Raw genomic sequence first — 16,383 nt, 5'->3', positions numbered from 1 at the left:
CATCCGTGCTGTACTGGCTTAGCACCTCCCTGTGCAGCATACTGCAGGCCTGACAGTTTAAAAGCAAATTCAACAATATTTCATCAGAGTCACAATTGTTATTGCATTCATCATCCACACGTAAACAAAACATTGAGCACAACTTACAGTTCTCTGCCATTGCCTGACATTTTAAAGCCACCAAAAGGAGCCTGTGCATAGAGCGCATTGTAACAGTTGATCCTACAATAAAAACATCAATTGTAAAAAGACAATTCAATAACACGGAGAAGCAAGACGACGACAACAACAATATAAAAAAGGCTGAAATCTATTAGTTTTCTCTTTATACAGTTCGTTCGCTTGAGAAATTAGATTTTAGCAATAAAACCTTATTTTGCTACAGAAACAGAACATTTGAGTGGTAGTCAGTCTGAGCTACATCTCACTTCATAGTCTCTCATGGCTAAGACATTCATGCTTGAGCTGGGATTTATGCTGTGTTCACAGCCTTGCTTAAAATAGTCCAACCTATTCCCTAGTTTAATGAAGCACATTATGAAATGAATGTGTTTACTCAGAAAGCTGTCTAAACACTCACAAGCAGGCCTCACTGTCCACTTCCAGGTATGGAAAAAAGTCGGACTGCGTTAGACAACTGTGTTGCAGTAAAATGAAAGCGCCAGACTCATTTCTATAGACTCTAGGTAGAAAAAGCTAATGCAGATACTTCCTCAGCATCTCAGTAAGATCAAATGACTGAAGAAGGACAGGTATGGCTTGGTGCTGTAGGACTATGCCTTCATGTACGTACAACACATGTATCCTTCAAAGCCCAACATCCTATTTTTATGTATTACTCAGAGGCAGATTATTCTGGTGCCAGCTCTTGAAATCAAGCCTCTGTATGCATCAAAATCAGACATCAGATCAAATTGTTTGGGTAAAAAAAAAATCAGGATTCCATCTTTAAAACGATGTTGATAGAAAAGAAGAAATCTTGTAAGCAACCAGCTACTTATCTTTCTGACAGTGGTGTAATGCCATCTACTGTCCATACTGATTTGTGCATCTAAGACCCCATCTGATGCTACCCAAAGATCCTAAGAATTGCTTTCTTCTATGTAAGGGATTTTGAAATGCACCATGTCTGGCGGAACTTACTACAACCCTTACATTTTCAGAGTCTTCCAGATGAAGGACTACATCAGGTGAACGAACAAACAGTCCATTTCTCGCCAGACTGTCTGGCCCTCACTGCCTGATTTTGATGAACGGATGTTGCTTCTGAGCAGCATATAAAGAATTAAGCAGACTACTAATACATCTTACACCCAGCACTTACACATGATTCCAAATCATACATCCCTCTCCCCTCCCAGGAAGCAAAATCCCACCCCACACTCTGGTCCCGCACTGCTTACCAGACGGTTCCTGATTGCAATGCAGAAGCCAGCGTTAATGCTCTGTCCAGATTCTTGGTGAACACTGCAGCTGTAAGTCCATACTCGGTACTGTTGGCTCTTCTTATGACCTCTTCTATACTCTTGAACTTCATAATTGGCTGAACTGGCCCAAAAATCTGCATGTATCAATTAAACATTAGTACAGGAAAGCCTTTGCTAATCATGGTAATTTTGAAGTAATCAGAATCAGATACTTTGTTTGGATACTATATTTAAAATGTTGTATCCTAGTCTTCCAGAAGTCACTGATAGAGTCTCTTAAAAACTACTAATTAAACTGACTTCAAAGGAAGTATAGTGATGTGCTATAGTAGTTAATGCATGCTCAGATCCAACAACTAACGGATATTCTATAACAATCAAAATAAACAGAGTTAGGTCTGGACAACTTTCAAATGATTCATCCTTACTCCATTTACAACTCTCCTTTTGAACTCAGAAGTTGAGTATGCTCAAGAAGTAATTAATATATTTCAAAGACTGCAAGTTTTCTTGCTTGGTTTTAACTCTGATTTTGTCATTGTACGCAGTTTATTTGCTTGCAGTGCATTTACCACGCATGTGTTTGACCACAAACTTGGCTTCCCAGGTTGCCAGCTTAAAGGCAGCCGGGATACACAATACTTCCCAGTTTCCGGGATAGAGTCTCTCATCAAGTACCGTACCAAAGGTGGGGCCCTTCTCTGGCCCGCATGGTCTTGCAGTACAATAACCCCCCCCCCCCCCCCCCCCCCCAAGGTGAGACAGTCTCACTTGTGCTGCCTTGAGCAGGCTAAGCAGCTTGCCTGGCCTCTAGGCTCATACAGTCATTTCTAAATGTCTTTGTTTTGGGAGATCCAGGTACTGAACTGGAGCCTTGATCCTAGGCAAAGGATGAACGTGCATTTGCGACAAAACTGCAAATGAATGAAACTGGATAAGCTTCACAGGTCATGACTTGGGATTTGAAGTCAGTTCATTAGAAAAAGGCCTGTCATGGGATTTTCGGCTCCTATTCCTTATATTTTTAGACTGTAACTCATGCCCAGACTGACTGATATCTCTCCCAGGTTCCTTAGAGATTCTGTGGCAGATCTGAGACATCTAAACATTTTGCCAGGAGTGAACAGTAAGCAGGCCCATAAAAAGCACTAGGCGAAAATGCAAAATACAAGTGCCAGTGTGACTTTGGCAACTACTTATTTTCCACTGGGAAACATGATGAAAAGTAGATTAACTTCTATTTCAAAGGAATATCACATGATCTAATCACATGCAGATTGTTCAATTTTTCTGCATATGAATAATGAAAGCCAGAGTATTAGATCTGCACTTTGCTGGCTTTGACCACATTTTCGTATAGGAAAAAAATGGTCAGCCTCAGGGGATTTCACCATGAGAACAGAATCTAGGATTATTTCAGATGCTAAGGCTGCTTGAGAGAAGTTCTTCAGTAGCAGTACAGCAGGGCCATTCCTTCCCTCCTTACCAGCTTCAGGTCCCAGAGTTCTTGTCCCACCTTTCTGCAATCAAGCAACTCCTTTTTTACAAAGTAGTGGAGCAAGAACACACGTTATACTGTGCTCTGTCGCTTTGAGTCAGCGTGTACCACAGCTGAGCAATTTCAAGTCCACTCAGTAGGAGGTGTGTAAGAGAACACAGCACGCACAACCATCCATCTGCGTAGAGTGGGAGAGTTTAACTCTGTCTTCAGAAAACCTTCAAACTTCAGGGCAAAGAATAGGTAGAATTGCTCCAGCCTGCCACAGTTTAAGTTATTTTTATTCAGTTATTTGTATTTAAAATGAAGGATTCCGACAGAAACGCCTCCATCACTACTATTTTTTATTCAGAAGCAGCATTTATAGCAGCTGTATATAGGCAAGGCATGTGCTTGTATTTTGCATTATAGAAAGTTCTCCTGAAATGAGACCCAAAAGCTTTAGGGTAGTATTATCTACTATGTTTTATCTGGGTTTGTTATTGTCCAGTGAGTACACTCACAGGGCTACTTCCCTTTTGGAAAACCAAACCAAATGAGGGAAAGCAGCAAGGCATTAGAAAGGGCTGGCAAACAGAGACCTATTAATTGCACAAAAATTGCTGCTGAAACATTTTGACAGTTTTTTTCCTGTTCTGCTCTCCTCCTCCTCTCATACTTCTGCTCCCCACGCACATACACTCCAAGTTAAAGCTCACCTTGCAGATACTTCATTAGTAGAATGGATTTCAGTATTAGGCTGTTGTTAGGTCACTGAAATAAGTAAAATAAGTGAAATTTCTATTCTCCTCTCAGGTTTTCACTTCAAGCCATGACCATACCTCTTCTCCTTCCCATTTACAGTAGTATATGCCTATAAAGGTTTAGGTTACTTGTACTGTACCTCTTCTTTGGCGATACGCATGTTGTCAGTGACCTCCGAAAACACAGCTGGTTTTATAAACAGGCCTCTGTCTTCTATGGCAAGACCCCCACACTCCAGCTTGGCCCCTTCTTTCTTCCCACTTTCTATCAGCTCCAGGATTTTATCAAACTGTTTTTGGTCAATCTGTCAGATAAAAAAGGAAAAGAAACCGACAGCAGCACCTTTATTATCACTGTTCCAGAGACCGGAGTCATGGTATGTGGCCCAGGGGCACATGGGCAGGGCACTGTCAGACCAGGTAAGTTTGTGTCTCATTCCATGATATGGCAGTCAGGCAATAAGCAGGCTGAAAGACAGGACGTGGGCATAGCCCTGAGCCACAGAAAACAGAAGGTGAAGCCACATGTGGTAGTTCATCTGATCTTATATTTTGCTGACACATGGAGGGGGTCTCCCCACTTTTCCTTCCTCCCCATCCTGGATATGCACTCCCACGGCTCGCCTCACTCCAGCTCTGGGACTCACTGAGCTGCTCCATGCACTGATTTAGCTCAGCAGCACCGTGAGAACAGCCTGAGATGGGTTTTGCTGGGCTAGCAACCTCAGTCAACGCAACAAAGGATCTGACCAGCAACAGAATCAGTGTAAGGGAGGGAGAATCAGGGTATATAGACTATTAAGTCAACTTTGCTGTAATGTGCTGGAAGAACCTGGCGAGCTCTGTCTCCACCTCTTTCCACACATGCAAGCTACTTGAACAGCCTCAAAGATAAGCTCTTTTAACGTGGTGACTTCAGAACAACTACTGCGCTGAAGCCATACTTTAAAATCAGAATCACCTTTCACAGATCTTAGAGACCAGTTCTGTCCCAGCATTTTATGTTCTTTAGACTGGGAGCCATATCCTCACGTCTAATTACCAACCTTGTCTAACTCCTCCCCACCCACACCTAAATATGCAGTAAACTCAAATAGCGAGTACTATTGTGTTACTAGCCTTTAAACTAAGGGTTTACGTAGAGGTGGGGAAAGCCCAGTCCACTCATAGGACACTGAAATCACACGGCTCTGCAGCCCCGCACCAAGACTTAAAGGAGACATCACGTGCTCCACAAGCACAGTGGGTCATGTGCTGGGAAGAGGTGTGGAAGCCCAAAGCCCTTCCCATCAGTACGGTCCTTCACTTGTGCTCCACATGCAGCAGTGTACTGCAGGTATTGTCAGGTTTCAAACAGATGTGGCTATTCACATGATACATAATTAAGGGATGAAACACCTCACCACAGCATGCTGCAGATGGTAGAAGACTTATGAAGACATTTAAAAAAAAGTAAAACTAACAAAAACCTCAACAAATCCATTAAATAAAAGACTCTACCCACTGGTTCAAGGTGCCCTGGCAGGCTGGGAGGTTATTCTGGATGCCAGGTATCTCCAGATGCTTGTACTGGTTCAATACCCCTCCCTAGGCATCTGTTTTTCTTTCAGCAGGGCCAGTTGCCAGTTGGAACTGTTTACATGGAGTGTTCCACACTCCACTCCTCCAGATTACGGACTATATCCTGTCCCTAGTTAATCCTGGCCACACGCAATCCAAGTTTTCATGCCTTTAGACAAATATCAAAGCTTCAGGAGGGTGTCCTTGGGGTACTTCTGGTACACAGAGAAAATACTGAACAGCACATCTGCTGCCATACAGATGTGTGTATCACATGCGCTGTGGACAGCTTGTACCAAGTGCTCATGTTCTCTCATGCATTAAGATGCTACCCAAGAAAACACTTGATACATGCTGCTGCACAAGGCAACGTGTGCCCTCGTGTAGGATACAGAGCATCACATAGTAAGTTTGGCAGGTGTCATACATATTGTCTATTTGTCCGGTTGCTTAGTTGCCAAATGTAAATAATTTGAAAATATCTGCAAGTGCTTTCCATCCTGGCATGTCTGTGATCCAGACCAATCCAGTCCATCCACTTCACATCACAGAAAACAAAACAAGGATATTTATACAGCTGTAACTTGTTGCAAGGCAAACTATAGTTAGATGAAAAGACACTGGGGAAAGAAAACATTTGTAAAAATGACATGCAAGGGCGGAACTGTTTGTCATTGTAACTAGAGCTTGCAAGGCTTGTTTAAATTCTGTCCCCTACTCCACTATTATTTATGGTTCAAGCACTGACTTCTATTAAAAACACATGATCTGCTAGAGCAAATTCTACTATTTGTCTATCTAATTCAAAAGAGAGGAAGGCTTCTAAGGATCACTGCAATGCTAAAAAATCTGAAAGTTCCCAAATCTTCGTACCTTGCTTCATTTAAGTCAAGACTGCAAGGAGCACTTTTTGCTTTCCCAAACCTAGCATTTGTAATCCTACAGAATAACCCCACAACTGTGTCCAACTGACTATTGGACACACACCCTTTCTACTTACATATTTTACTTTCAGGCTTTAATCCTAATGTACACAAATGTCTACAGCCTAAGGAAAATATTCACCATCTTAAAAATCAAAGAATAGGTTTTGGGCTGAAAAACTTCCAGCTAGCAAGTGCCACGAGGCAGCCTTAGTGCTTATTTCCTTCCTGTAGACCAGGCCTTATAGTCCACAAATCCCAGTATTTGGGGTTCTACAGTAACAAAACTAGTCCAGTCTTGTAATCTAATCCCTGTTCTAGTCCACCAGGACGTCAGTCTCATCTTACACAGTCTGCTGTTCACAATTGTATAATGCACTGGTTATCCAGTTTGCCATCTGTGCAGATTTACTTTATTACTTCCTATGATACAGCTCACTGGAATTCAAAGTTAAAAAATGCCCTTGATCTGCATTTGAGGTTGGCACTCTGCTCAAACAGTCCTGATTACCCCTCAGGTTTCTTGTGGTGTCCTTTGAATTCCAGCCAGCCAACAGTCAGACACATGTGAGTTTTGGAGAAGTCTCATCAGAAGCATGCCTCATTTCTGTTTAAATTGAATACTGTTTAAATTTGACCTAATTTTGATCAGAGCACTGTAGTTTGTATCAGCATAACTCAATATTGCAGCTGACACCGTCTTTTCCCCACATCCACGCCACGAGCATCCATGCCAGTGCACAGTAATCCACAGAAGGGAACTGACTTGAGTAAAACCTTTCTCCCTCACTTTCAGAAAGGCTGGATTAGACTTGAATCAGCCAGTTACCAAGTCTAGTTCACAAGTGCAGTGCAACACAGGAACAAAGAGCTGCAGACAGAACCACCTTTCCAGGACTGGCTTACATCAACTTTAAGTTCTGGTGGAACAGTACTGCCTGTCACCCCACGCTGTCCTACACCAGGTTGTCTCAGCAGCTACATCGAGCACTGTGCTCAGCCATGGTGTGGCTTGGTTTCACGGAGCACTAGCTCAAACTCTGGACTGCAGAGGCTCTCCTATTTCAGACTTTCTGAACTCTCTATTGTTCAATTGGAGGTCCTGTTGTCTGACTACAAGCACTTGGAGCCAATGTAGGACCAAAAGGATCATGTGCTGTGACCACTGTCAGCCTAAAGGCTGGCTCCAACTCCTGCCCACTGTTGGCTTTTAAGCCAGTGATCATCCCAGAATGGGGTCTACACAGCAGCATGTGGCCATTTTTTTAATGCTGTTGTATATGTTTACCCTCACCCACACAGAAGGAGAATGAAAGCAATGACCTGGATCTGAAGCAACTGAGGCCTGACTGGGAGAGATGAAGAAGAAAGATTATTTTTCCTGGTGATTTTCCCTTACCCATCAGTTCAAGATAAAAAAGCCCTCACAGCAAAGCAGGTTACTTCAGGAACAGAGAAAAAATTTGTTCTGGAAGCTTCGCATTCGAACAGTAACTTGTGGGCAGGTGTGAATCTTTACTACCTTTGGAGATATTTTAAGCCCTTGTGACACTGCATCAATTCTCTCTTCTGCTTGAACTCCTCTGTGTTGTATCTTACAGCATGGGCTCCAGAGAGTGAGCAACCATAGCTGCAGAGGAAGCGGCTGTTCCTTTGCACTGGCAGCCACATGAAAGCTTTGGGATTAAGAGTTTCCTCCCACTCTCTCAACACCTTTCCATCTCAGGCTTGACTGTTGCATGCAGAGAAGTTCAGGTGTGTGTGCGCCATCTCTCCTTGCTACACGTGTAACAGGTAAGCCAGAACAAGGAAAGAGGACAGATGGGCCATATTTAAAATCTGATCAGACACTGCTATTCCGACTTACTGTTACCCTTAATTACAGCTCTGTATGCAAAGCATCTCCCTTAAGCTGCAGAAGGGATATCAGAACATGGTGCTCTGCCATAGTGCTCACTGGGAAGTGCTCTGACCACCTAGCAAGAGCTGGGAGCATAGATGAACCATAATAAACAGCCCAGTTCTGCATGTTCTGCTCCCTGCAGAGCATTGTGCCCCTTAAAACCTCACAACTATTCCCTATGATTTTGCGTGCCATTCTCTTGAAACCAATGGTCTCTGTCAGAGCAGCCAGGTGAACAAGATCCTGACAGAACTAACTATAAATGCAGCTCACTTACTGCTACTGCTGGGTAGGGTTTAGGATGGTATTATAGTAAAACAAACAAACCAACCAACCTGAAAAGCTGAGAGCCCTTAACAGAAGGTAAGAGCAGACCCTGAAATGGTTTGAGGGTCAGCTCATCTCTGCTGAAGCAAAGTCCAGTATGGGATTATTTTCCTGAGCAGTTTGAAATCTCTTTCTAGGCAAGTTACAGGGAGAGATGCAGCCCCAGCATGAACGAGGATGTGCATCACTTTATTCCCTATGCATGAGGTCATGCAATGAGGTTTTGCCATGCATAGGTCATGTGTAAATGGGTCTAGATCCAGATAAGGGGATCCTACATAGCGTCAAGGAAGAAAAACTCACACTGCAGTACTGAGAACAGGAGGCCTAGGCCATAGGTTTCTGGGATTCCCCCTTTATTTTCGGTAGCAAACGGTGGCCCTGTTAGAAGATCTGACCCAAAGATCATCTGCCTCCAGAGCTCTCCACCACAGCTCAGAGTGCTTTGGAAGGAAAAAATAAGAGGAAGGCTATGGAAGCATTGTCAAGGCTGGTCATGACAGCATGCTTGGCATGGCCCTTCCTCCTAATTCAGCTGAAACTTCTCCAAAGGATCAGAAAGGGGGCAAAGCAGAAGAGGGAAAGTGGGGACTCAGGCATCCGTGGGCTCTAGCTACTTGTCATCACCAACACAGCCAAGCAGCTGAATGGCTGTTTCTGCAGCTGCACTCTTCTGCACGTTGCTATTGCTCACTGCAACCTGCTTTGTATTACTGTACCAGGGAGACAGCCTCTTCCATAAAGCTGGATAAGGAGTGAATTAAATACATTTGTGTTTAAAAAAATTACAACACAACATTTCAACAGTTGTGATTAATTGGTATTTAAAATAGAGAGAAAAATAAAGCCGTGATACATTACTCACCCCTCAGTGCTTCTGCTGGGACTGTATTCACAAGGATAATATTTACATAAGGAAAATTAAACAAAAACACAACCAAAAACCAAACAACAACGGTTCTCAGGCACACACTTACCTGGGGCCCTTGTTCAGTTCTGGCATCAAAGGGGTCTCCAACGAGTCGCTTCTTGGCATACTCCACGCTGCGCTTGACGAACTCTGGGTATATCTGCTCCTCTACAAACACTCGCGAGGCAGCCGTGCAGCACTGCCCTTGATTGAAGAACACACCTTGGTGGGCACATTCCACTGCCAAGTCCACTGCAACACAGCCCAGGAGGCAAAAGTGTTACCACATGCACAGTTTCAGCCTTCCAGTGTTTCCAGACTTGTTTTTCCCTTTCTCATTTGAAAGCCTCCTTAAAAACACTGACAATGGTCCACACCCATTGAGGGCACTCACAAGACCTCATACTGCCCCCAAACCAGATGTCCTCTTATTTCCACCCCCGTTCCTGCCTTTTACCTCAAGGTCTAGTCTGCCATATCCCCTGATACTCTCTTCCACAAGGACTCAGTAAGGGCAGCAACCAGGTTTCCTCGCTGTGGGAATTTGGATGTGGATTCCTAGATACCATGCATTGGTTCCTGAAGACTAGTTTCAGCAGCGACTGTTTCAAAAGCAGTGTGCCTTGCTGTTGTACAGGTCCTTGCAATGCTCACTGTTAGCAGATGGCACAAATACTTCTGGCTTTCAACCTCTGCTGCGCTGTGCAGGAAAGTGGAGAGTATTTTCCCCAAGCCAAACAGGATTTTCCAACCGCTTTGGTGGTCTATGGGTTACACGTATTACGTAGCGCTACTCACTAATGCAACAAAATCACAACAGAACATGTGAAACAAGTGCTGCAGACCCCCAGGATAGAGGTGAAGGCTGGATTAGATCAGGTCCTACAAAACTCTGCCATCACAGGAACACCTGCAGAGTGGCTTCGTTTTAGAAAACTGCTTTCCTCACTGCTTGGCTCAGGCTCTGCAGTACCGCCAACCAAAAAGAAGACACCACGACAGCAGAAACACAAAAATGCAAGATTTATCTGCAACTGCAGCCATCCCCAGAGAAGGTAACAGTACAATAGTCTGCTCATTCAGCGTGGGAATGGTCCCTGTGCCGGGCAAGAGGTCCAGCGAAGCAGAACTGCATTCTGCTCTTGGCCGGGGGTTTCCTCCAGCCTTTGGGGTGGACGTGGTGGCAAACACCAGCCCTGCTAGCTGCCAAAGGACAGCAGAGGCACGCAAAAGCACCACACTCCTCGTGTCTTACTGCAAATATACACAGCAGCCAATACTTACAGTCTGCATCTGCACACACAATGCAGGGGTTTTTCCCTCCAAGCTCTAATGTCACCCTTTTGAGGTTGCTTTTAGAAGCAGCTTCCTTGATCAGTTTTCCAACCTGCAGCATTGAGACACAAAGAGAACATTAGTTGTTTCCCCTGAAAGTCTTAACTCAGGGTGTGAAGTGTAATGTTAACACAGGTAGAAGAGCTTGGCGGGTGGCTGAAGCAGGTAGAAGTCAGGGATAACAGAAGCACAGAATCTCAGAATCACAGAATGGTCGGGGTTGGAAGGACCTCTGTGGGTCACCCAGCCCAACCCCCTGCCCAAGCAGGGTCACCTACAGCAGGCTGCACAGGACCTTGTCCAGGCGGGTCCTGAATATCTCCAGAGAAGGAGACTCCACAACCTCCCTGGGCAGCCTGGGCCAGGGCTCCGTCACCCTCAGAGGGAAGAAGTTCTTCCCCGTGTTCAGCTGGAACTTCCTGTGCTTCAGTTTGTGCCCATTGCCCCTTGTCCTGTCGCTGGGCACCACTGAAAAGAGCTTGGCCCCATCCTCCTGACACCCACCCTTCAGATATGTGTAAGCATTTATAAGGTCCCCTCGCAGCCTTCTCTTCTCCAGGCTGAACAAGCCCAGCTCCCTCAGCCTCTCCTCGTAGGAGAGATGCTCCAGTCCCCTCACCATCCTCGTAGCCCTCCGCTGGACTCTCTCCAGTAGCTCCTCATCTTTCTTGAACTGGGGAGCCCAGAACTGGACAGAGTACTCCAGATGAGGCCTCACTTTAAGAATTTAATTCTTAAATTATTCGAATTTCCTACTGCTGTGGTGTGTTGGGTCAAAACCAGCCTCAGAATTGATGTCTGATTTAGGCAGATCTGAAACAGTGGGCTATGTGAGAGCTATAGGAACTGTATCCTGCAGTTATCTGCTACCCAGAGCTGCAGAACAGGGCATTTCCCACCCAGTGCAAGCTAGTGAGCAACACTGGCAATCAATGGGGTGCCAAGGTTTGTGAGTTTTACTTTCAACAACAGGGAATTCAGCTTCTTAGAGGAATTCAACTGTCTTGCGAGGGCAATGATGAAAACTCACTGTTCCTATCTGTTACTGCTCCCATACCAGAAAGCCATGTACAGATTTTGACATTTAGAAGAAAACTACTTCTTTCTGACAGTTTAGGCTGAGCTGCTCCACACACAAGAGTAGCTGAGACATGTTCCTTCCAAGGCAATACTCGAGGATGTCAACAGACAAACTCTGTCTAGCTCTGCTGTGGCACTTGCTGCCCAGGAACCTGCTCGGACCATCTGGTGGAATTTATCTGGCCACCCTCTCCTGAAGGGAAAGATTCAATCTGCTTCCAGAATTTAATCAAAGTAATATCAAACTAAGGCTTTTTTTCCCCCAGAAAAGTTTCTTCTTATAAAATGTTTTCCCCCAAATCTGACTGTGCTATTTCTTTTTCATACTGGTAACATCAAACCAGCAATTTCTCCTTCTGTTTTAAAAAATGGAATTCCTCACAAGAACTTAAATCAAGCATCAGAATCATTTACTAATCTAACTCTGTAAGAAACCGTACGAGTTAAAACTATTTGGGAGCTTCAATTGTTAAGGCAGGATATTTTTTAAAGTGTGATCTTATATATGAGCTTCCTCATTTTGTAACTGGTTTTCTTGTATTTTATCTTTGCATATGGCAATCTTAACTTCATTTCTGCCTGCAAACGCTGTTGCCCTGGAGTAGACCTGTGAGCAAGGAAAGCACGTGGCAGCTGGCTGGCAGTTATAGCTCTGCATTTCTCATGGTTTGCCTTTGCAACTCGAGCAAGACTCCTGAACCTAGCAGTGCAGGTCACCTTTAGTCATTTAGTAGCCTAGTCCTAGAGACAGCAGAAAGAAGTGATGCATCGTGCTGCAGATACACATAGCTTTGCAAGAGGCACTACTACAAACTAGCTGGCCAAAGAGGAGTAAATTAATAAACAAAGAGAAAGGAAGAAATCTAGATGGGAAAATTCTCATAGAGTTTAAGATCAGTATTTCCAGGCTGGCACTGACCCCGAGCTGGGGCTTAAAAACGAAGTTAAAATGTATTTTGAATTAGCTTCACTTCCTGGCTCAGAAACAGTAGCGTTATGCTGCAAATACTGCAGAGATGCAGCTGATCTCACAGACGGGTGGAGGGGGAAGAAAACACTTCTAAATTACATATGCATTAGCAAAGAATCTGTCTCCCTCGGTGTTTCCTGCACACCCATGGATTAGGAAGACAAGCACAGCGCCTATAGAAGTTTTTTGCCTACAGGCTCCAGCAGCTGAGATTTTCCTCTTGCCCCTAATCCACTGGATACTCCTTTTTCATTAAAAACTCAAACAGACCCACGTGGGCTGGATGAGTCTATAAACTCTATTGTTTTCACACAGCCAACACCTAATCTGGGCTAAAAGTTCCTGATCTAGGATTTGGAGAAGCATGTATCTGGGTAAACTCCTAGATTAGACCAGCTATCAAGAGAGTAAAAGCTCATTGTGAACTTTTACTTTACTACGTTTGTGCTTGTTCCCATGACCCCTAAGCAGACACGGAGGCTTAACACACCTTCTCCTGTGGGATAGGCGCAGCAGTTAGCATGTACACAAAGCCACTAGATGGTACTGTTGTTAAATTCAGCAGCTTCGGAGTGTTCAGTGAGTTACCTTTACAGACCAAGAGCATCATTCAAGGTAATGTGCCGTCATTATGCAATTAGATCACACTCTGCAATGATGAGGATAGGTATAAGAATGGATGAATTTGGCAAATGCCGAGCAAGAATAACGTTACCCAAGGAAATAAAAGTGAAGAGACCATATTTGCCTCAACTGCACCCACTGGTGTCAGCATTTCCATTATTTGGACGCTGCCCCTCTTCTGGGGGTGCGTGTATACTGCAAGAAAAATCTAGAGCAGTGAGTGGAAAAACATTCACATTTCTAAGCAAGCTTTTGTTTTGAGGATTTGCAGCAGTGATTACTGGAGACAAATTTGTTCGCATGCCACAGCTGTGCTGAATTCTGTGGACTAGGCCAAGCCGTGGGCTCCTTTCCCCCATGGAGGTACAGAAGAGAACGGCCGTAGGTGTCTGACAGTACAGAGGTCTCACTTCCACCCCTCTCCTAAGCAAGGCAGCTGTAGCTATTTACAGGAAAAAAAATGAATAGAAGGTGCCTTACTGTGCACGTCTCAAAAGAAGCTCAAATGCTAATCCCATCCACGTCAGCAGAAGCAGCCTCGGGCATGGGGCCATGTTTTTATTTAAGTCCTAGTTCCTCAGAGGTAACTAAAGCCGAGGAGGAATTGTTCATGGCTCTGACTGACATGTTTTCCAGTTGCACACGCTTGAAGGGCAGGACTGGCAGGCAAAGTTGCCCAGAAGCTCCATCGGGCCAATGACATGATGTAAAGTCACTTCCAGCCTCCCCTGTGGACTGTCATACCTTACGTCAGAGCATCTATTACTTACAGTGCTTACAGAAATGTGGCAGTTTGGCAAAACCCATCTTACAGAGATGTGGCATTATCACATGCAGAAGGACCTGAACTAGACAAATCCCAAACACTTCTGAGAAATCCAGTCACACGGAATGTGACGGAAAATGGTGTGGGCTATACAGAAATCACCGATATGTCATTGGTCCAGTCTTACATGGATGACAGTTTGAGAAGAGAATGCAAAGAGGAACAGCAGGTGTTTTATCAGAAATCCATCACCTACCTTTGTTGATCCAGTAAAAGCAATTTTATCAATGCTGTGATGGGTAGAAATAGCAGCTCCAGCTGTGGGGCCGTAGCCTGGCACAATGTTCACCACACCTGGAGGTAAACCCACCTAAAACAGAGGGTAAACACAGCTCTGTAGAGAGAGATTTTGAGCACTCTGGAGCTGATCTTGACTCCTGAGAGTGCAGTTCCATTCTCAGGAAGCTTGAATTAGTTGCCCTATATTCTTTGCAATTAAGAATTGCAAGCTGCAAACAAGGAGCCCAGACCAGATACATCACTGTTTTCTAGACTTCCCAGTAACATGGCTGCGCACTACCAGCTGGAGTAGACGTGGGTGAAAGTAACAGCCATGCTTAGGAAATGCCAAGTTTCAGTAAGAAGTCTTGGAGGAGTCCCAGTTTCAAGGCAAAAGAGAGTGAGTCTTTTGGCCAAACTTGGCCCCCAGCTACTGCTGTGCAGCTGGAGCCAAGGGGTAACTGAATGAAAGTTTGTTTTGAACAAAGGTTGACATTTGTGGTTCTTCAGGGGCCAGAGGGATTAAGAAGTCAGTAAAACCTCACTAGATGATGGGGCTAATAAAAGAGGAATACAAGAGCAGATGGTAACAGCCTTATGCCAGTTTCCACCACATTTACAACCTAGATTAGCCAACTAGTAATTCTGCCAAAAGAGACAAACGGCAAAACTTTAGGTGAAATTCTAGTGCGAGGAGAAGTGCGGCACTTGCTCGTCTGTTTTTATATCCTGAAACAAGAGTTTCAAGGATTATGCTCTGCTAGGCTAGCCCTCCCCTACTACTGATTGCACAAGGTTGTTTTCCCTGCATTTTCTAACAATGGAGTTGCAGGATATTAAACGTTCACTTCATTTCTTGTGGCTTTTTAATATAAAATCTCAATAAATGCAGTTGCTCCTTCCTAATACAGAAAAAAATAGAAGTAATTGCTCATGTAGTATCTTGCAAAAAATTATCTTAAAAGGATTTTTTTTCCTATTTTTTCTTTTCATGAATTGGAAGGGCAGTATGATTTCTTCTATGGATGTGACAATGATAAAAGTGAGTTTAATAGAGTTTGCATCTTGGCTAATGAGTTTTCATGAAAATTCTGCATGTCAAACTGTGCAAGTAATGGTGTTTGGAGTCAGCAGTAAAGCCACAAGGAAGAAAAAAATTGGTTCAGATCACCCCGAGCCAGAAAGTTTGTTCTGTTTTTCAGCAAAAAAGAAAGCCTAAATATTTTTGTTGGCCCAAAATTATTTCATTGAACCTAACACATAGCTTTGCTTGTGTGTTCACATCTTCTGCATGCTTTTGAAGATGGGGGAAAAAAAAAAACGTTTAACTTATTCTTCTGAAAAACTGCAAAGAATTTAGCTAATTTTGGGTGGAGAAAGGAGCATCTTCAAATAAAATTATTCTGCTCTAATTACACTTCTGCCTTGGAGGGCAACTGTGAGAAACAGGCAGCTTAGAGTTTCAGCTAAAAAAATTGATTTCATCAGAATTGAATGGCTTTTTGGGGGGAATGCTACGCCTGTGGTGGGGGAGCTGTATGTCAGAGTGAAAAAAAGCAGTGGTGTGGCAAGGCTAACTACAAGTCATGAAAACTGCACCCTATGCTCATTTGTCTTGTGTAGTCTTATGAAGTCAATTAACTGCAGGAGATACTTAACCGGTAGTATTTTTGCACTGCCTTTCCTGACGGAAGAGCCCTAAGTGTCAATTATTAATGCATCCTTCTATTTTCTCCCAGGCTAAGCCAAGAACCGACAAAATCATCATTATCATTTGACTGCGCCTAACAAACAGACTTTTCCAGCTGAAAGGCAAAAGCACATCTACAACACTTTTAGCTTTCCTTACAATTAGTCACATACACAGATACAGGAAGCTGACGTACTGACCAGTGCTGGAAGGTACTGTGCACCCCCCACCAGCTCCGTATGATTAACAGATCTGAGGGCAGCTCAGATCCTACCTGGCAAGCCCTAAACTAACATTTTGAAACCCCAACCTATGATCTTCCCTTTATGTCAGTATTGAGTTGGCTTT

The 16,383-nt window shown here is 44.0% G+C and overlaps 1 protein-coding gene across 2 annotated transcripts in view; it reads right to left on the bottom strand.

Moving 5' to 3' along the window:
- ALDH1A3 (aldehyde dehydrogenase 1 family member A3) overlaps positions 1 to 16,383 on the bottom strand; it is a 38,115-nt gene that overhangs the window by 4,305 nt on the left and 17,427 nt on the right. Inside the window, exons 7-12 of one of the 2 annotated variants that reach the window (XM_075431911.1) lie at positions 14,323 to 14,436; positions 10,576 to 10,678; positions 9,359 to 9,543; positions 3,809 to 3,973; positions 1,404 to 1,561; positions 148 to 222 (exon numbers count right to left, since the gene is read on the bottom strand). In XM_075431911.1, the coding sequence (XP_075288026.1) occupies positions 148 to 222; positions 1,404 to 1,561; positions 3,809 to 3,973; positions 9,359 to 9,543; positions 10,576 to 10,678; positions 14,323 to 14,436 (800 nt within the window). The remainder of the gene's footprint in view (positions 1 to 147; positions 223 to 1,403; positions 1,562 to 3,808; positions 3,974 to 9,358; positions 9,544 to 10,575; positions 10,679 to 14,322; positions 14,437 to 16,383) is intronic. The other variant, XM_075431912.1, reaches the window with a different exon arrangement.

Source organism: Opisthocomus hoazin, chromosome 10 (assembly GCF_030867145.1).
Source record: "Opisthocomus hoazin isolate bOpiHoa1 chromosome 10, bOpiHoa1.hap1, whole genome shotgun sequence".
Taxonomy (NCBI): Eukaryota; Metazoa; Chordata; class Aves; order Opisthocomiformes; family Opisthocomidae; genus Opisthocomus; species Opisthocomus hoazin.
This window is presented reverse-complemented; position numbering and strand designations above follow the sequence as displayed.